Genomic DNA, 20,908 nt, shown 5'->3' with positions numbered 1-20,908 from the left:
AGCAAAGGAAAGAGCGAGGGAGGGAGGAGGTGCAAGGGGAAAGGGAAAGAGCGAGGGAGGGAGGTGGTGTAGGGAGCAAGGGAAAGAGCGAGGGAGGAGCGGCAGGGAGCAAGGAAAAGAGCGAGGGAGGGAGGTGGTGCAGGGAGCAAAGGAAAGAGCGAGGGAGGGAGGAGGTGCAGGGAGCAAGGGAAAGAGTGAGGGAGGAGGTGCAGGGAGCAAGGGAAAGAGCGAGGGAGGGAGGAGGTGCAGGGAGCAAGGAAAAGAGCTAGGGAAGGAGAGTAGAGGAGGGGAAGCGAGGGAGACTGGGATCAAGTAAGTGAGATCGCTGAACGACAAAATTACTTTTTAGGGAGGTAATGAATGGTGTTTTTCAGCTAGAACTATCCCTGTATCCAGGGTACAACAGAATGACTGGTGACGTGGGGGTTCTGTTGATGGTTTCTGGATGAAGACATCCAATTAGACCGAATCGTTCTGCTTTGATAAATTTACACACACAGACACACCTCCTTTACCTCTACCTCAATCAGGACGGGTGATACCTTGAGGTTTAAATACCGTAACCATATAATAAGCCCTGACTCCCCAACAGCAGCAGTTAAGCATGGCTAACCCTAACCCAGACTTAACTATTTGCCTTAAAAGGTCATGAACAGTCAAAATGATGTTTTTCATGAAATGTGATGATATTTGGATGAAACCAGTATGATGACCAAAGTGTGAAAAATGACTGTTGCTTCTACATTGATAAAGTTTGATCATAAAGTTACTGGTCCCCTCCCCCATGTCAAACACTTGGATTCAGGAGGTGGATTATTAAGGGGATACGGTGACATCACTCTCATTTTAATACACCAATGGTAACATGATATTCTCTTATCTAATTTAAATAAGTACCGCCCTGTAACCAACATCGGAGAAGGCGTGTTTGCAGAGGGGCGTGGTTTATTTAGCTAGTTACCTACTCTACTGGAGACATCATTTGACTGTAGGGTGTCAGCAAATATACACTGAAGTCAGTTACGATGCCAAACTGCAGTCAGGTCAAAACCCTGGTGAGGACAAAGAGCACGCAGATCAGCTTGAGACGGTTTCTGACAGTTTGTGTAGAAATTCTTTATTTGTGCAAACCCACAGTTTCATCAGTTGGTCTCAGACGATCCTGCAGGTGAAGAAGCTGGATGTGGAGGTCCTGTGCTGGCATGGTTATACGTGGTCTGCGGTTGTGAGGCCGGTTGTAGGTACTGACAAAATCTCTAAAACAAAGTTAGAGGTGGCTTATGGTAGAGAAATGAATATTAAATTATCTGGCAACCGCTCTGGTGGACATTCCTGCAATCAGCCTGCAAAGTCCATGCTCCCTCAATACTTGACACATCTGTGGCATTGTGTTGTGTGACAAAACTCCACATTTTAGAGTGGCTTTTTATCGCCCCAGCACAGTGTAATGATCAGGCTGTTTAATCAGCTTCTTAATATGCCACACCTGTCAGGTGGATGGATTATCTTGGCAAAGGAGAAATGCTCACTAACAGGGATGTAAACAAATGTGTGCAATTTCTTTTGTTGAGAAATACGTTTTTTGTGCGTATGGAAAATATCTGGGATCTTTTATTTCAGCTCATGAAACATGTGACCAAGACTTTGCATGTTGCTTTTATAATTTTGTTCAGCATAATAAAAAGTTTACACTATTAATCTCTGGCAAAGATACTTGTATGTTTCCCCTTTCATCTGTGTCTGGTGTTAGCTAGTTACCGGCTAGCTAGGTCTTCATCTGTGTCTGGTGTTAGCTAGTTACCGGCTAGCTAGGTCTTCATCTGTGTCTGGTGTTAGCTAGTTACCGGCTAGCTAGGTCTTCATCTGTGTCTGGTGTTAGCTAGTTACCGGCTAGCTAGGTCTTCATCTGTGTCTGGTGTTAGCTAGTTACCGGCTAGCTAGGTCTTCATCTGTGTTTGGTGTTAGCTAGTTACCGGCCAGCTAGGTCTTCATCTGTGTCTGGTGTTAGCTAGTTACCGGCTAGCTAGGTCTTCATCTGTGTCTGGTGTTAGCTAGTTACCGGCTAGCTAGGTCTTCATCTGTGTCTGGTGTTAGCTAGTTACCGGCTAGCTATGTCTTCATCTGTGTCTGGTGTTAGCTAGTTACCGGCTAGCTAGGTCTTCAGCCAGCATGGAACAAAAGGGGGGAAGGTTTGTTCAAAACTCTGAGGTAGTTGTCATGTCAACACATCAGTCAGTGCTGCTGTGAATGTCATCACAAGAGACATGCCAAATGGGGGATGTTTAAAAAAGTTGACATCATTGATGCAATTTCCATGTTGTTTGAGTTGCTTTGTGTTTCACCACATTTGCTTGAGATGATTTTACTGCAACACTGCATCCAAGTTTCTTGACATAGGCGTTTCAAAGAGATGTCAGTCAATGCCAGCCTCTTTTCAAACATTCCTGGTTGTAAGCCATGAGAAAAATGACTTACTACATTTTATTTTATTTTTTTACATTTCTATCCGCCAAAAATATTATGGGTGATATTTTAGTCACTCAAAAGGCTATTTTACATGGGAATAAGAATGACGGTTCCACAGTGATGTTCCTTTTTGTAAAACCCCTCAATCTACCTTCTTTGTCACAAAGAAGTAGAAAGTAAAAGATGACATCTTGGTCATCAGTCAAAGATGATAACTGAGGTGACTTATTGAGCTGAACCCATATATGGATTTCATTAAAGTAATAGTGATAGAGAGATTTGAGAGGTGTGAGAGAGGGAGGTGTTATCAGATAAACGTCTCACCTGCTGGAAACATCTGTGGAGCCAAAGACACCGGCCTGCCTGTTTCTCTCGATGACTCCACGCACATCTGGTGACCTGGTTAAGGTTACAACTAAACATCTCACATTCACAACTAACATTAGTCACATGCAGCTAGTGACATGATCTAGCATTTTATTAGGCAGGTTTGGGGTCTTTGGTGGTAACTTATCAGCTGTGGTCACGCACGCACGCACGCACGCACACACACACTTGCCTGAACTCCGGGGGCAAAGTGAGAGGCTGACAGATGCTTGACAGGACAGAGCAGAAATGAGCAGAGAAGAGCAGAACAGAACAGACCTGAACAGACCTGAACAGGGCAGGGCAGGGCAGGGCAGGGCAGGGCAGGGCAGGGCAGGGCAGGGCAGGGCTTAATGGAGGCCAGCAGATCAATCAGAAGGCTTTTAACCTGTAGCCTACGCCTGAGAGGAGCTCACCACATCACCACTATGACACACAGGCTGATTGATGTCAACCGGTCTATTAATACACTGTCTGGAGGGCCGGTGCTGAGGCAATTCAATTAGGATTTATCTGTCTTTAAAGCAGCAAAAAGCTGTAGCAAATCCAATCTAGAGCGCAAAGAGGAAAGAGAGGGGGAGGGGGAGAGAGGGAGAGGTATCTGCTGGTTGGATGGAGAGCCAATCCTAGATCAAAGGGATGGGCCCTTACACATACACATGCATGCACACACACACACAAATGTTCGGGACAGACACCACACACACAAATGTTCGGACAGACACCATACACACACAGGGCAGGTCTGTGTAGTAAGAGAGTCAGCACACTGGGATCATGGGCTGAGGAGGAGAGGAGCTTACAGGGTAATCTCATCAGTACCATCGCACTGGGGGAGAGGTCATCCTACACACTGCCAAGTGGTGCACACACACACACACACACACACACACGAGCTGTAACAGCCATGCACATACAGTGGTGTAACAGGTTTGGTTGGGGTCAATTCAAATGAAGGTCAACCCTAACAGGCTTGTACACACTCTCTCAGTCACTCACACAAATACAGTACTCGAACCGACAGGGATTCAGAAATAACGTAACACTTAGCAAGCACTTAAGAATTCAACAGGTTCTCACATAAACACATTCATCTATACAGTAAGTAGATACTCATATTCCTACTGCCAATTGTATAGTAGTAGTGCATTTATTTGTCTGTTCTGGGTGTGTAAGCTGAGGAATATTTGTCCTTCTGGGTCGTCACACGGGGGGAAGCAGCCAACATTCATGAATCAGACAATGTGTACGCGCGGCTGTACGGCACAACGTGTACGCGCGGCTGTACGGCACAACGTGTACGCGCGGCTGTACGGCACAACGTGTACGCGCGGCTGTACGGCACAACGTGTACGCGCGGCTGTACGGCACAACGTGTACGCGCGGCTGTACGGCACAACGTGTACGCGCGGCTGTACGGCACAACGTGTACGCGCGGCTGTACGGCACAACGTGTACGCGCGGCTGTACGGCACAACGTGTACGCGCGGCTGTACGGCACAACGTGTACGCGCGGCTGTACGGCACAATGTGTACGTGCGAAGCCGGGTTAAATAATAATATATGCTAGTTGCTACATATTTACACTAAGAAGGTGAAAAAGCGACTTTGAGAGGGTACTTACTGTACATGTTTTGTGTTGATTGAGAGAAACTCCTATTCTATTTCATCCACTCTCAATAGCCATATCTGCTCATCTATTTCTCTCCATTCTTTCTCTTTTCTCACACTTATCACACCATTCCATCTATTTCTATTATGAGAACGACTACACAAAAATAGTCTCTCAGGGAAAAAGCCTGTGAATGTTGTGAAAGTGGCCTATTGGGCAACACAGCTGATTGTCCATCTCTGTGGCTGCCTTTCCCGCCACCTTCTTTCTTTTCTCTTTAAACAAAGCTGCAGTCAACTCTGAATTGTGTACGTTTCCGTCATCAGAGGCCCAGCGATGCTATTGTTACTGCCTCCGTGATATTCAATGACGTCTCATTGTGGTGAGCAGTTCTTCAGCTAAATCTGAACCATGTATTTTGTCCAAGCTTAGTGTGTGTAGGTTTCCTGCTTTTGTAAAAGCCACAGATTTCTCTTTATCGTGCTGGTACAATGGAGAAGAGAGGGCTGGGGAGGGTGGGTAGACAGCGCTAACCAATGAGAGTGCAAGGAGCTATCAGTGCAAACCAATGAGAGAGCAGGGAGCTGGCAGTGTGGGTACAGGTGAAGGGGCGGGTAGGCCGTTCCGTTGCCCCAAACAAAACAAACAGAAGGAAAGTCACATTAATCAATGAAGCAGTCCAGTTGCTCAACAACAATGCCCCCAACAACTCCGACCTGGATCTGATCCTATCATAACATTTAACAAATGCAGCACAGAGCCCACTCTGGAAATGTGATGTTCTTGTGTTACATATAACAAATATATATATATATATATCAATAAAGGGTCATTTAATGATATTTACATTTAAAGACTACTCAAATTTCAGAGCACACTGTACAGATTGAAATGACACCTAGAATGTCTTGCTAGCGTCTACAGAGTCATCCATCATTGTAGTGTCTTAAAGGAGGCCTGGGTAAGACTAAAATGTCACACATTTCTCAACTTTAATTAGTTCTTTCCCAGTAACTATTTTGGATACACATTTCGAAGGTATGCCAAGCATCCTTCCACCAATGGCCTTTCTATGGATTTAATTTCAGGAAGATCCAAAACATTAGAAATATCTTTGTGACAATCTTGTATGGAATGCCCCTTTATTGAATTTAATTGAATTGAATTGAATTAAATGCTCAGTCATCTAGCATTGTGGCTTTGGCCCTGAGAGGGAGTTGAAAAGACATGCATTTGGAGATACTTTGAGATAGTATGCAATTATTTCACTCAAATGGGGCAAGGTCTTACCGACCACTTTCAATCACTCATATAACACAACTGTAGAAGGATGGATTGAAATGGTATGGAAGGGACATTTTGCTGGATTCTAAGTGATATTGGGCACCAGAGTGCCGAGTGTGTCTTTGTGAAAATGCACATTCCCTCACATTCTCAGACAACTGTAATATTCTCCGACCTTGTAAAAAAAACACACATATACAGACAACCAACATGCCCACAAACGCTCACGCACACACAGTGTCTCTATGGGGTTGCTAATGACCCAGGGCTGAGTGCTGTGTTTGGGTCTCTCATGGAGTGAGAGAGAGGAGGATACTCTGAATAGCCTTCTCGTTCCCATCTGATAACAGAACTTCCTTCACGTCAGCACAAATGGCAATCTGAAAAGAGAGAGAGAGAGAAATCAGAGAGTGAAAGATGAGACAAAAAGAGGACAAGAACCCAAAATAAAAGCAAAAGACCCCTAGAGAGAGTTAGTCACTCCCCCTCCCTCTCCTCCCTCTCCAAACACACAAGACAGAAGCATCGCCTCATCTACAAAGCCTCATTCTCAACAGCTCCCTCTCCTTCCCTCTCTCCATCTTCCCTTTTTCTATCCCTCCCTCCCCTCCCTCCTTTTCTCAGTCATCCTTTTTTCCCTCCATTTTATGTCTGCATTATTTTAATCATTCAATCAAATCAGTCAATACTTTTATCATTCCCGGTAGCTGTGGGCCTCTATCTTGCTATCAGTCTGTTCAGTAATTGCATTGTGACAGGGGATGATGGCGAGCAGAGAGCCTTTCATTTGCCGGTTTGTGTTTATCGGGCGGAGCCATCACGCGCGCTGTCACTCTGCTCTCTGCTCTCGGCCTGCCAGATGCCCTTCATATAACTTTGCACCGCAGACGAGGGAGCTTTGTGCTGCTGCTTCAGCTTCTTTACAACCCCGTCTTTTCTGTGTTTGCACCCTTTTTTCTTCCCTTTTTTAAAATCATGTGTGTGTGTGTGTGTGTGTGTGTGTGGCACATTCATATAAGATCAATGTTGTCAAATGCTCTATGACACAATGACAAGACCATCAGATGTCAGTCACACCCCCCCCCCCCAACAAAAAAACCACACACACCTCCACTCCAATTCAGCACCAGAAAATACAGAGAGAGCCATGAACATTCCCTCACCCCTCTTCCTCCCTCCTTTCCTCCCTCTCGCCCTAGTGGGCTGCTCGCTCCCTCCCCCTCTCTCCCTGTGGGGTGTAAAGGGGACAGCGAGCCCTGTCCCACCAGCTGGCCAGACGGGGAGAAGGAGCCCCAGGCCGAACAGGGCCAGGCCAGCCATGCAGAAGAGAAGAGCAGGACTCCACTCACTCTGGAAACTCTGCCGAGGCAGACCCCCTACAGGGAACTACACAGAGAGAGGGACAGGGAGAAAGAGAGAGAGGAGAGAGAGAGGGGAGAAAGAGAGGAGAGAGAGAGAGAGAGAGAGAGAGAGAGGGGATAATGAAAGAGAGGAGAGAGAGAGAGAGAGGGGAGAAGGAGAGAGAGAGAGGGGAGAATGAAAGAGGAGAGAGAGAGAGAAAGAGAGAGAGAGAGAGGGGAGAATGAAAGGGAGAGGATGAGATGCAAAGGAAGCATACAGATGGAGATGATGGAAGAGAGAGCGGGATGAAGGAGTAGAAAGGAGAAGGGGGGAGAGAGAAGGTGTAGATGGAGGAAGTAGGAACTGATTAGGAGGAGGGCAGGGGATATGGAGGAGAGGAAAAAATATACAGGAAGCCAATGGGCAAGAAGAGGAGGAAAGGAGGTAAGGAATGAGGTTGGGAAAAAGGAGGGAGGAGGGGAGAGGTGTGAGGGAAGGTCTCCAGCAGCAGCCTGCAATGTCACAACACGGGATATTGACTCCAGGGAGATAAAGGCAGGCTGGTCTTCTGAAGACGGTGGCGGATCGATGACACGCTAAAGCCTGTCGATGTGGAGGGGCTCTTAAGACCTCGGCTAACAATCCCTCAACCTGTCAGCACAAGGGGCAGGCCTAGGGCTCTCTGCTCTGCTCCCCCTGCGCGCGCACGCGCGCACACACACACACACACACACACACACACACACACACACACACACACACACACACACACACACACACACACACACACACACACACACACACACACACACACACACACACACACACACACACACACATTCACAGCACGGAACAGTAGGAGTGTAGGAGTGTGTGAGTGTATGTGTGTATGGATTCACAAGGGGTCCACTTGATTAGTGAGAGAGCAGACACGGTTGTGCAGAAATGTGACATATGGGTAGTATAGTTGAATGTGTGTGAAAGAAATGTCACTTACCATGAGCCCTGCTAGACAGGTCATCCCTCCTCCCAACTCACACACCGCACCCCTAGGAGAGAGAGAGAGATACTGTACATTTACACTGAGTGTACAAAACTTTATGCTCTTTCCAGGACATAGACTGACCAGGTGAATCCAGGTGAAAACCATGATCTCTTATTGATGTCACCTGTTAAATCCACTTCAATCAGTGTAGATGAAGGGGAGGAGACGAGTTAAAGAAGGATTTTTAAGCCTTGAGACATGGATTGTTTATATGTGCGTTTCAGAGGGCGAATGGGCCAGACAAAATATTTAAGTGCCTTTGATAGGGGTATGGTAGTAGGTGCCAGGTGCACCGGTCTGAGTGCGTCAAGAACTGCAATGCTGCTGGGTTTTTCACGCTCAACAATTTCCCGTGTGTATCAAGAATGGTCCAACACTCAAAGGACATCCAGCCAACTTGACACAACTGTGGAAAGCATTGGAGTCAACCTGGGCCAGCATCCCTGTGGAATGCTTTCCACACCTTGTAGAGTCCATGCCCCGACGAATTGAGGCTGTTGACAGTGACATTGTTGTCCCTTTATCTCCTGGTGGAAATATGAGTTTGTATTGCAGCAGGGACATTAAGGTAATGATGGCTGTTGGTTCCCTGTGGTGCTGCTGACATTGTGTACTGGATACACACACCGGAGGGCAAAATGGGGGGTACAACTCAATATTAGGAAGGTGTTCTTAATGTTTTGTACACTCAGTCTATATATATACAGTACCAGTCAAATGTTTGGACACACCTACTCATTCAAGGGTTCTTCTTTATTTTTATATTGTAGAATAATACTGAAGACATCATTCAAAGTAGCCACCCCTGCCTTGATGACAGCTTTGCAAATTATTGGCATTCTCTCAACCAGCTTCAGGAGGTAGTCACCTGGAATGCATTTCAATTAACAGGTGTGCCTTGTTAAAAGTTCATTTGTGGAATGTCTTGTCCTCTGCAGCGTTGTCATGGCTGTGTGCTTAGGGTCATTGTCCTGTTGGAAGGTGCTCTGGAGCAGCTTTTCATCAAGGATCTCTCTGTACTTTGCTCTTTTTATATTTCCCTCGATTCTGACTAGTCTCCCAGTCCTTGCCAATGAAAAACATCCCCACAGCATGATGCTGCCACCACCATGCTTCACCGTAGGGATGGTGCCAGGTTTCCTCCAGATGTGATGCTTGGCAATCAGCCAAAGAGTTCAATCTTAGTTTCATCAGAACAGAGAATCTTGTTTCTTATGGTCTGAGAGTCCTTTAGGTGCCTTTTAGCAAAGTTCAAGTGGGCTGTCATGTGCCGTTTACTGAGGAGAGGCTTCTGTCTGGCTACTCTACCATAAAGGCCTGATTGGTGGAGTGCTGCAGAGATGGTTGATCTTCTGGAAGGTTCTCTAGAGCTCTGTCAGAGTGACCATCGGGTTCTTGGTGACCTCCCTGACCAAGGCCCTTTTCCTCCTATTGCTCAGTTTGGCCAGGTGGCAACTCTAGGAAGAGTCTTGGTGGATCCAAACTTCTTCCATTTAAGAATGACAGAGGCCACTGTGTTCTTGGGGACCTTCAATGCTGCAGCAATTTGTTGGTACCCTTCCCCAGATCTGTGCCTCGACACAATACTGTCTCAGAGCTCTACAGACAATTTCTTCGACCTCATAGCTTGGTTTTTACTCTGACATGCACTGTAAACTGTGGGACCTTATACAGACAGGTGTGTGCCTTTCCAAATCATGTCCAATCAATTGAATTTACCACAGGTGGACTCCAATCAATTTGTAGAAACATCTCAAGGATGATCAATGGAAACAGGATTCACCTGAGCTCAATTTCGAATCTCATAGCAAAGGGTCTGAATAGTTATGTGTTTTACTTTTAATACATTTGCAAACATTTCTAAAAACGTGTTTTCACCTTGTCATTATGGGGTATTGTGTGTAGATTTGAGGAAAAAAAGTAATTTAATACATTTTGAATAATATATATAAATATATATATATATATATTTATTATATACACACACATATTTTGTTACGTTACAGCCTTATTCTAAAATTGATTAAATTGTTGTTTTTCCTCATCAGTCTACACACAATACCCCATAATGACAAAGTAAAAACAGTTCATATTTTATTTTGGGCAAATTGATTAAAAATAAAACACTGACATTTCTCACACACACCACACACACCACACACACCACACACACACACACACACACACACACACACACACACACACACACACACACACACACAGAGAGAGAGAGACAGAGAGAGAGAGAGAGAGAGAGGTGAAGACACAGAGAGAGAGCGAGAGGTGAAGACAGAGAGAGAGAGAGAGAGAGAGAGAGAGAGAGAGAGAGAGAGATGTGAAGACAGAGAGAGAGAGGTGAAGACAGAGAGAGAGAGAGGTGAAGACAGAGAGAGAGAGGTGAAGACAGAGAGAGAGAGGTGAAGACAGAGAGAGAGAGGTGAAGACAGCAAGAGAGGTGAAGACATAGAGAGAGAGAGAGGAGAAGACAGAGAGCGAGAGAGAGAGGTGAAGACAGATTAAGAGAGAGAGAGGTGAAGACAGAGAGAGAGAGAGAGAGAAAGAGAGAGAGAGGTGAAGACAGAGAGAGAGAGAGAGGTGAAGACAGAGAGAGAGGTGAAGACAGAGAGAGAGCGAGAGAGAGAGGTGAAGACAGAGAGAGAGAGAGAGAGGTGAAGACAGAGAGAGAGAGAGAAGTGAAGACAGAGAGAGAGAGAGAGGTGAAGACAGAGAGAGAGAGGTGAAGACAGACAGAGAGGTGAAGACAGAGAGAGAGAGAGAGAGAGAGGTGAATACAGAGAGAGAGAGAGAGAGAGAGAGGTGAAGAGAGAGAGAGAGGTGAAGACAGACAGAGAGAGAGAGAGAGACAGGTGAAGACAGAGAGAGAGAGAGAGAAGTGAAGACATAGAGAGAGAGAGAGAGAGAGGTGAAGACAGAGAGAGAGAGAGGTGAAGACAGAGAGAGTGGCGGAGACAGAGAGAGAGAGAGAGAGAGAGAGAGAGAGAGAGAGGGGCGAAGACAGAGAGAGAGAGGTGAAGACAGAGAGAGAGAGAGAGAGAGAGGTGAAGACAGAGAGAGAGAGAGAGAGAGGTGAAGACAGAGAGAGAGAGAGAGAGAGAGGTGAAGACAGAGAGAGAGAGAGAGAGAGGTGAAGACAGAGAGAGAGAGAGAGGTGAAGACAGAGAGAGAGAGAGAGAGGTGAAGACAGAGAGAGAGAGAGAGAGAGAGAGGTGAAGACAGAGCGAGAGAGAGGTGAAGACAGAGAGAGAGAGAGAGAGAGAGAGAGGTGAAGACAGAGAGAGAGAGTTACTGTTTTGAAACCTCTGTATGTGTAATGTTTACTGTTAATTTTTGTTGTTTTTCACTTTATATATTCACTTTGTATGTTGTCTACCTCACTTGCTTTGGCAATGTTAACACGTTTCCCATGCAAATAAAGCCCTTGAATTGAATTGAATTGAGAGAGGTGAAGACAGAGAGAGAGAGAGAGAGGTGAAGACAGAGAGAGAGAGAGAGAGAGGTGAAGATAGAGAGAGAGAGGTGAAGACAGAGAGAGAGAGAGGTGAAGACAGAGCGAGAGAGAGAGGTGAAGACAGAGCGAGAGGTGAAGACAGAGAGGAGAGAGAGAGGTGAAGACAGAGCGAGAGAGAGGTGAAGACAGAGAGAGAGAGAGAGAGAGGTGATGACAGAGAGGAGAGAGAGGAAGACAGGGAGGGGGAGAGAGAGAGAGAGAGAGAGAGAGAGAGAGAGAGAGGAGTCATGTTTAACTGGCTGAAGAGATGAGGAGATGGAAAGGAGAAGGAAGGAAGACGTAGTGACTACAAGCGGGGCGTGGATAGTGTATGGGGGGGGGGGGGGGGGCTAGGGTTGTTAACATTAATAGCAGGAGCTATTAGACTGGGGGCTAGGGTTGTTAGACTGGGGGCTAGGGTTGTTAGACTGGGGGCTAGGGTTGTTAGACTGGGGGCTAGGGTTGTTAGACAGGGGGCTAGGGTTGTTAGACTGGGGGCTAGGGTTGTTAGACTGGGGGCTAGGGTTGTTAGACTGGGGGCTAGGGTTGTTAGACTGGGGTCTAGGGTTGTTAGACTGGGGGCTAGGGTTGTTAGACTGGGGGCTAGGGTTGCAGGTCCTGTGGTAACATGCTGTAGGTTAGAGCACCACATGGCAGCCATCGCTGCCTGACACTGCAGTAACTCTAATGAACTGTGGATACCTCCTCTTAGAAAGTGTGTGTGTGTGGATTGATTGGAATGCTACTCCAGCCGACTCATTGATTTCCCCCCTCCCTAAGCGAGCCAGAGTCAGTGTCTTTGAAGAAGCAGTGACATTGTTGTCCCTTTATCTCCTGGTGGAAATAGGAGTTTGTATTGCAGCAGGGACATTAAGGTAATGATGGCTGTTGGGTTCCCTGTGGTGCTGCTGACATTGTGTACTGGATACACACACCACAGAGTCACACACTGACACAGACAATACCATCAATTAGAGGCACTTCCTTACATACACACATGCACTTCTTTACAATTACTGCCACCCACACACAGTTACTGTACAGATTCCTCTCTCCCTCGACACAACATCCACAACCAAGGCAGTCATTGGAGTAAAGAAGGTCCATTATAAACCAGTGTGCTGTCCAGTGCTGCTGTTATGAGCTACAGTGGGCTGAGGAGGCGGTGACAGGTAGCTATTTGGTCCAGTCTTTTCTTATTTTATCCTCCTCCCCTCGTTCTTTCTTGCTGAGTGGCTGATAACAGGGAGATAGACAGAGAGTGACAATCTGGCTGACAAACACACAACTCTATCTCGTGCACACACAGCCAGGGGCTTGCACCCTGGTCTTCCTCCCTCCCTGTGAGTGTTGCGGTCCAGCTGACCTTCAGCGCAGCGCCCTGATCAATATCCCTCTCTTCCTCTCCTCCTGCCTCTTGAATGTAAAAACAGGAAATCAAAGGGTCGTGTACTGCCTTGAGTGCAAATCAAACATCCCACACACCTTTCAACTCTCTGCCGCAGCAGCCTAACGCAGTGCAGGAGCCAGAGCCCACAATCTATTCTGCATTGTAATGCCTGCCTGGCAGGGACAGACTGGGGAGACAGAGGTCAGGGACCAGTCCAGAACCACTCACCTGAACATGTGGCGTTTCTTGAGGCAGTAGTGGGCCATCACCTCCTCAGAGGGCCATACACCTGGGAAAAACAACAGAGGACAACATGAAGACATACAACTATTGACTGGCATTATCTATTCACTCTCAGTCCACCACCACCATCAAAACCACAGGTACGGAACTCAATCATTTGAATGTTTACCGTACATAACCATGTACATGTCCATTTCAAAAGCTCCAACCAGGGTCAACTAGCCAATACAACCAAACTAACAACCTCTATATCTACACCAGAGAACTCCTCAACGTGGAGCATCCTTACACCCATCCGTCTGTTTCAACTACAGCAACACATAATAAAGCCTGTCTCCTCACGGTGTGGACCTAGTGTGTGTGAGTGTGTGTGGTGTTTTCTGAAAGCCTTCCACAGAGCTCCCACCTTGCCTGTGATACAAGCATCCCCTGTCTATCTGTCTCCCCTCCTCACTATGGTTCCTTAGACTTGTAAGCTGGGCAAATGTGTGTGTGTGGAGAGAGGGGGTCCGGTGGGCGATAATCACCAGGAGCGAGCCGGTCTGCCTGGCTTATCACCCACTACCAGCCTGCTCCTTCTGTTAGGTACAGAAAGTGCCATGAAGCTGCTATTGTCTCATACACACACACACACACACACACACACACACACACACACACACACACACACACACACACACACGGGAGAGAGAGAAGGAGACAGACACACACTTCCTTGGCAGTGAAAGAAGTAAACACTAATTTGAATAAAACTTCAGCCTTAGCAGCTGGCTTTGATGGGAAGGCTGAGGCTCTGCTCAGCTCTGGTTGACTTTCTTTCTTTGTGTGTGTGTGTGTGTGTGTGTGTGTGTGTGTGTGTGTGTGTGTGTGTGTGTGTGTGTGTGTGTGTGTGTGTGTGTGTGTGTGTGTTCGTCTTGCAGACGAGAGGTAGCAGAGAGAGAATGTGTTCTCGAAAGAGAAACAGAGAGAGAGAGAGAGAGAGAGAGAAAAGGCAGTCGATATAATAAGCGGCTTACAGGCAGCCTCTCTCCACCTCTCAGGGCCGACACAGCTCGTCTCTCCCTGCACCGGCGGCCCAAAGATTAGCTCAACCAAGGAGGATTTAATAATGCCTATTGATAAAACGTCCAAATATTCCTCTCCTATTAAAAACAGGCCTGCTCACTCCTCACCCCGCAAATACACTCTGCTGGTCTCCTGATGAACCCGTTGACAGCCAGAGACGCTACAATTTACCAGGCGCCTGTATCACGCCACTTTAAAAGCGTAAGAGGCCAACCTGAAGCAGCGTATGGTATTTTACATGTTTTCTCTGGTAGTCTGGTACTCTATACAACATTTTCAAGGTTCATGATGAAGTTTACAGTGGTTGACTAACAGTGTGACCTTCCTGAGTGGGGTTGGACAGTGTGGTGTGTGGGGTTGGACAGTGTGGTGTGTGGGGTTGGACAGCGTGGTGTGTGGGGTTGGACAGTGTGGTGTGTGTGGTTGGACAGTGTGGTGTGTGGGGTTGGACAGTGTGGTGTGTGTGGTTGGACAGCGTGGTGTGTGGGGTTGGACAGCGTGGTGTGTGGGGTTGGACAGCGTGGTGTGTGGGGTTGGACAGCGTGGTGTGTGGGGTTGGACAGCGTGGTGTGTGGGGTTGGACAGCGTGGTGTGTGGGGTTGGACAGCGTGGTGTGTGGGGTTGGACAGCGTGGTGTGTGGGGTTGGACAGCGTGGTGTGTGGGGTTGGACAGTGTGGTGTGTGTGGTTGGACGGTGTGGTGTGTGTGGTTGGACAGTGTGGTGTGTGGGGTTGGACAGTGTGGTGTGTGGGGTTGGACAGTGTGGTGTGTGGGGAAGAACAGCGTGGTGTGTGGGGTTGGACAGCGTGGTGTGTGGGGTTGGACAGTGTGGTGTGTGGGGAAGAACAGCGTGGTGTGTGGGGTTGGACAGCGTGGTGTGTGGGGTTGGACAGCGCGGTGTGTGGGGTTGGACAGTGTGGTGTGTGGGGTTGGACAGTGTGGTGTGTGGGGAAGAACAGCGTGGTGTGTGGGGTTGGACAGCGTGGTGTGTGGGGTTGGACAGCGCGGTGTGTGGGGTTGGACAGTGTGGTGTGTGTGGTTGGACAGTGCGGTGTGTGTGGTTGGACAGTGTGGTGTGTGTGGTTGGACAGTGTGGTGTGTGGGGTTGGACAGCGTGGTGTGTGGGGTTGGACAGTGTGGTGTGTGGGGTTGGACAGTGTGGTGTGTGTGGTTGGACAGTGTGGTGTGTGGGGTTGGACAGTGTGGTGTGTGTGGTTGGACAGTGGGGTGTGTGGGGTTGGACAGTGTGGTGTGGGGTTGGACAGTGTGGTGTGTGTGGTTGGACAGTGTGGTGTGTGTGTGTGTGGTTGGACAGTGTGGTGTGTGGGGTTGGACAGTGTGGTGTGTGTGTGTGTGGATGGACAGTGGGGTGTGTGTGGTTGGACAGTGGGGTGTGTGTGGTTGGACAGTGTGGTGTGTGTGGTTGGACAGTGTGGTGTGTGTGGTTGGACAGTGTGGTGTGTGTGTGGTTGGACAGTGTGGCGTGTGGGGTTGGACAGTGTGGCATGTGGGGTTGGACAGTGGTGTGTGTGGGGTTGGACAGTGGTGTGTGTGTGGTTGGACAGTGTGGTGTGTGTGTGTGGTTGGACAGTGTGGTGTGTGTGTGTGGTTGGACAGTGTGGTGTGTGTGTGTGGTTGGACAGTGTGGTGTGTGGAGTTGGACAGTGTGGTGTGTGTGTGGTTGGACAGTGTGGTGTGTGTGGTTGGACAGTGTGGTGTGTGTGGTTGGACAGTGTGGTGTGTGTGTGGTTGGTTAGTGTGGTGTATGTGTGGTTGGACAGTGTGATGTGTGTGTGTGGTTGGACAGTGTGGTGTGTGTGTGTGGTTGGACAGTGTGGTGTGTGTGTGGGGTTGGACAGTGTGGTGTGTGTGCGGTTGGACAGTGTGGTGTGTGTGTGGTTGGACAGTGTGGTGTGTGTGGTTGGACCGTGTGGTGTGTGTGTGGTTGGACAGTGTGGTGTGTGTGTGTGGTTGGACAGTGTGGTGTGTGTGTGTGGTTGGACAGTGTGGTGTGTGTGTGGTTGGAGAGTGTGGTGTGTGTGTGTGGTTGGACAGTGTGGTGTGTGTGTGGTTGGACAGTGTGGTGTGTGTGTGGTTGGACAGTGGGGTGTGTGTGTGGTTGGACAGTGTGGTGTGTGTGTGGTTGGACAGTGTGGTGTGTGTGTGGTTGGACAGTGGGGTGTGTGTGTGGTTGGACAGTGGGGTGTGTGTGTGGTTGGACAGTGTGGTGTGTGTGTGGTTGGACAGTGTGGTGTGTGTGTGTGGTTGGACAGTGTGGTGTGTGTGTGGTTGGACAGTGTGGTGTGTGTGTGGTTGGACAGTGTGGTGTGTGTGCGGTTGGACAGTGTGGTGTGTGTGTGGTTGGACAGTGTGGTGTGTGTGTGTGGTTGGACAGTGTGGTGTGTGTGTGTGGTTGGACAGTGTGGTGTGTGTGTGGTTGGAGAGTGTGGTGTGTGTGTGTGTGGTTGGACAGTGTGGTGTGTGTGGCTGGACAGTGTGGTGTGTGTGTGGTTGGACAGTGTGGTGTGTGTGTGGTTGGACAGTGTGGTGTGTGTGTGTGCTTGGACAGTGTGGTGTGTGTGTGGTTGGACAGTGTGGTGTGTGTGTGGTTGGACAGTGTGGTGTGTGTGTGTGGTTGGACAGTGTGGTGTGTGTGTGGTTGGACAGTGTGGTGTGTGTGTGTGGTTGGACAGTGTGGTGTGTGTGTGTGGTTGGACAGTGTGGTGTGTGTGTGGTTGGAGAGTGTGGTGTGTGTGTGTGGTTGGACAGTGTGGTGTGTGTGTGGTTGGACAGTGTGGTGTGTGTGTGGTTGGACAGTGGGGTGTGTGTGTGGTTGGACAGTGTGGTGTGTGTGGCTGGACAGTGTGGTGTGTGTGTGGTTGGACAGTGTGGTGTGTGTGTGGTTGGACAGTGGGGTGTGTGTGTGGTTGGACAGTGGGGTGTGTGTGTGGTTGGACAGTGGGGTGTGTGTGTGGTTGGACAGTGTGGTGTGTGTGTGGTTGGACAGTGTGGTGTGTGTGTGTGGTTGGACAGTGTGGTGTGTGTGTGGTTGGACAGTGTGGTGTGTGTGTGGTTGGACAGTGTGGTGTGTGTGTGTGTGGTTGGACAGTGTGGTGTGTGTGTGGTTGGACAGTGTGGTGTGTGTGTGGTTGGACAGTGTGGTGTGTGTCTGGTTGGACATTGTGGTGTGTGTGTGGTTGGACAGTGTGGTGTGTGTGTGGTTGGATAGTGTGGTGTGTGAGTGAGCCAAGTAAAAAAGCTTTGATTGAGACATTAATAAAGCATATGTGGAATCTGATGACTGATCCTTCATTCCAATAACACTAACAGCTGTGGGAGATAGGTAGAGGGGATAGTGTGTGTGTAGCCTATCCTGGGGGAAGAGAACACAGACTCCCCTAGTGTGTGTGTGTGTGTGTGTGTGTGTGTGTGTGTGTGTGTGTGTGTGTGTGTGTGTGTCTGTGTGTCTGCGCACGTGTGCATGTGAGTTCGCGCATGTGTTTTCCAGGTCGAGATGCACTCGGGGAAATGAGCGGATCATGAGGCGAGACCAGATTACTCTCTTCCCGAGGATAATGAAATCATTTCTCACCTTCAATTACCAGATGAGAAAAGGAGCTGCAGGGGTTTTGAGTCTGCCTTGGCTTGGCCTGTAGGCAGGATAAACTCTTCCTCCACCACGTTTGGCCCCCAAACCCCCCTCCACAACACATCTCTCTCTTTATTTGTAGCATTAAATGACCAACGCTGTAAGATGCATTAGGAGACCTGAGCATATGAGGAAGTCATTCAGCAGCATGTCCCACTGCAGATCATCACTGAATTACAGGCATTACTAGGACTTAGCCTATTATGTGTGGCACAGAGGTTCCAGGAAAGATCAGCTCATCCACCGCCCACCCTGTGGTCAGGATACAGCCTAGACCCAACATCTACTGAAGTGTATAGAGAGGCACAGGACTCATTGTCACGCATGATGTAGGTATGTTACACAAATGGCCTAGAGAAGACTAGGACATCTTAAACAGAGGTGAAGGTAGACACACACACGCACTCTCACACAGGCGTTGAGCAGCTTTCTGTCAGTAGGCCTGGGCTTAGTAAGCAGTATAATTGTTCACATTTAATTTATTAGACAGTTACCACACAGGCTAACCCATCTACAAATGGTAAAGCAGACACTGTACCAGCTAGAAATTGGCAACTAGCCATTCTAACCAGATGACACCAGAGCCATGTATTTTACCCAACTAAGGAAGTGCCAACAGACAGATTCCCCGAGCATCAAGAAAGCTTTCCTCTGACTGTGTAATGGGATCCTCTTACTGTCTACTAGTACTTGGCAAATCCCCATAGATCCAATTGAAGCCACAGGGGGGTAGAGGTAAGACTGGGGTGAACTTGTGACCTCACAAACTTTGGAGCGCAGCACCGGGCTAATCCAACGGGAGTGGCCGACACTAATCACATGATCCCCAGCCCCTATAGGCACGTACGTCTACTTCTGAGCTCCTCTGATAAGTTAGGTGGAATTTCAGCCATATTAATTGCTTACACTGCCCACCTATACAGTGTCTTACAACCTAGCCGGCTCCCTTGTCTCAGAAGAATGGGCTGCTTTACATCAGTGGAAATGATTAACCCTATACACTGGGGGTAAAGGAAGATGGATCACTGCTATGAAGCTGCAGGCGGTTCAGATTCTAGAAGACTTTACCTCTGTCTCTGTCCAAGCTCCCCCAGTCAGACCTCTACGCTGATCTTTTTAACAAGGAGCACGTGTGCGTCTAAGTTGAAAAATGTAGGCACACACAAAGAAATTAAGGAGCACAATGAAAATATTTTAAGGTAGAATCTTTAATTTTCTAGGTGCACTCCTCAATACAAATTCCAGGTTGCAAAGAAAAATATTCAGGCGCATACGCAAGTACAATGGTTGCACTGTAGAGCCCTGCTAGTGCACAGCATGGGGCATATAGTGTGGCCCCAGGGAGAGGAGGAGGAGGAGGGAGAGGAAGAGGAGGAGGGAAAGGAGGGAGAGGAGGAGGAGGGAGAGGAGGAGGAGGAGGGAGAGGAGGAGCGAGAGGAGGGAGAGGAGGGGGACAGGAGGAGGAGGGGGGCGAGAGGAGGAGGGAGAGGAGGAGGGGGAGGGGGAGAGGCGGAGCTGGGAGAGGAGGAGGGGGAGAGGAGGAGGAGGGAGAGGAGGAGGGGGAGAGGAGGAGGAGGGAAAGGAGGGAGAGGAGGAGGGAGAGGAGGAGGGAGAGAGGAGGGAGAGGAGGAGGAGGAGGGAAAGGAGGGAGAGGAGGAGGAGGGGGAGAGGAGGAGGAGGAGGGAAAGGAGGGAAAGGAGGAGGGGGAGAGGAGAAGGAGGGAGAGGAGGAGGAGGGAGAGGAGGAGGAAGGAAAGGAGGGAGATGAGGAGGAGGGGGAGAGGAGGAGGAGGGGGAGAGGAGGAGGAGGGTGAGGAAGAGGAGAGGAGGAGGAGGAGGGAGAGGAGGAGGGGGAGAGGAGGAGGAGGGAAAGGAGGAGGAGGAGGGGGAGAGGAGGAAAAGACATCAACAAGAGGCGTAGAGCGTACACCCCCGCCCTCAGGTTATCAGTCCCAGACGACGTCTGTAACCGTAGCAGCCAGCTAACCATCCGGCCAACCCAGTCCAGCCCGGCGGAGCTTTCTCCAGATGATCTCCACATTAACTGAGGACTCAGATAATTCTTAAGCCTCCTCCATTTCAGATCCAATAACGGATAAGAGCGCATTTCGGCATGATCAACTGGCAATCTGTCCCCTCACACCTCCAGTTTACTGCTCCTCAGGATTACTGCAGTGCGGGGGGTGGAAGTGTTTACAAGGGTGGAGAGTGTGTGAGTTGGGGGGGGGGGGGGGGGGGTCTGTCTAGTTTGGACTGGGACAGAGGGAGGAGCAGATAAAAGGAGTGACAATCTGCATTAAAACATACAAATATAAAACCAGCAAGATCCTATACTACACACATCTATAAGATCCTATACTACACACACATCTATAAGATCCTATACTATACACACATCTATAAGACCCTATACTATACACAGTTAATGTACAGCTACAAACTAATTATAAAGGCAGACTAACTAAACGGAGCACAGAGATATATATACACACAAAATCTTTCCCTCAGCCATTACATTACATAAGATCCTATACTATACACACATCTATAAGCAGTAAACCTGTGATCATTCCCAGAGATCTCCGTTCTGTCTGGCAGAGCCAGGATCTCTTTGTCTGCTCTGACTGGAGACAACATGGGAGGACAGAGAGACAGTCATCATTTATTTTACATTGGAATAGGGTAATTTCAATGATTTACAGTACACACACACACACACACACACACAACCCCCTACAAAAGGGAAGACACCTCTGACAGGGTAAAAAATAAAATTGGTCTCGCCCAACTGCGCACGTGAGGGCATTTTTTTTAACCCTCCCCCCAAAAAACTCCACCACACACACACAGAAAACACTGTGGCGGTCGCAGATAACACTTGCCTCCTCTCTCGGTAAACAACTTTTTGGATTACGGGCTGGTGTGGCAGGATAATGAGGG

At 48.6% G+C, this 20,908-nt stretch overlaps 1 protein-coding gene across 1 annotated transcript in view; it reads right to left on the bottom strand.

Annotated features, from left to right (window-relative positions):
* camkmt (calmodulin-lysine N-methyltransferase) overlaps positions 1 to 20,908 on the bottom strand; it is a 184,216-nt gene that overhangs the window by 39,710 nt on the left and 123,598 nt on the right. The window contains exons 4-7 of the mRNA XM_021576372.3: positions 13,241 to 13,301; positions 8,067 to 8,118; positions 6,045 to 6,108; positions 2,791 to 2,857 (exon numbers count right to left, since the gene is read on the bottom strand). Of these exons, the coding sequence (XP_021432047.3) occupies positions 2,791 to 2,857; positions 6,045 to 6,108; positions 8,067 to 8,118; positions 13,241 to 13,301 (244 nt within the window). The remainder of the gene's footprint in view (positions 1 to 2,790; positions 2,858 to 6,044; positions 6,109 to 8,066; positions 8,119 to 13,240; positions 13,302 to 20,908) is intronic.

The sequence above is a fragment of the Oncorhynchus mykiss genome, chromosome 20 (genome assembly GCF_057628025.1).
Source record: "Oncorhynchus mykiss isolate SJ-2025 chromosome 20, ASM5762802v1, whole genome shotgun sequence".
NCBI classification, from domain to species: Eukaryota; Metazoa; Chordata; class Actinopteri; order Salmoniformes; family Salmonidae; genus Oncorhynchus; species Oncorhynchus mykiss.
The sequence above is the reverse complement of the archived record's forward strand: the minus strand, read 5'-3'. Positions and strand labels throughout refer to the sequence as shown.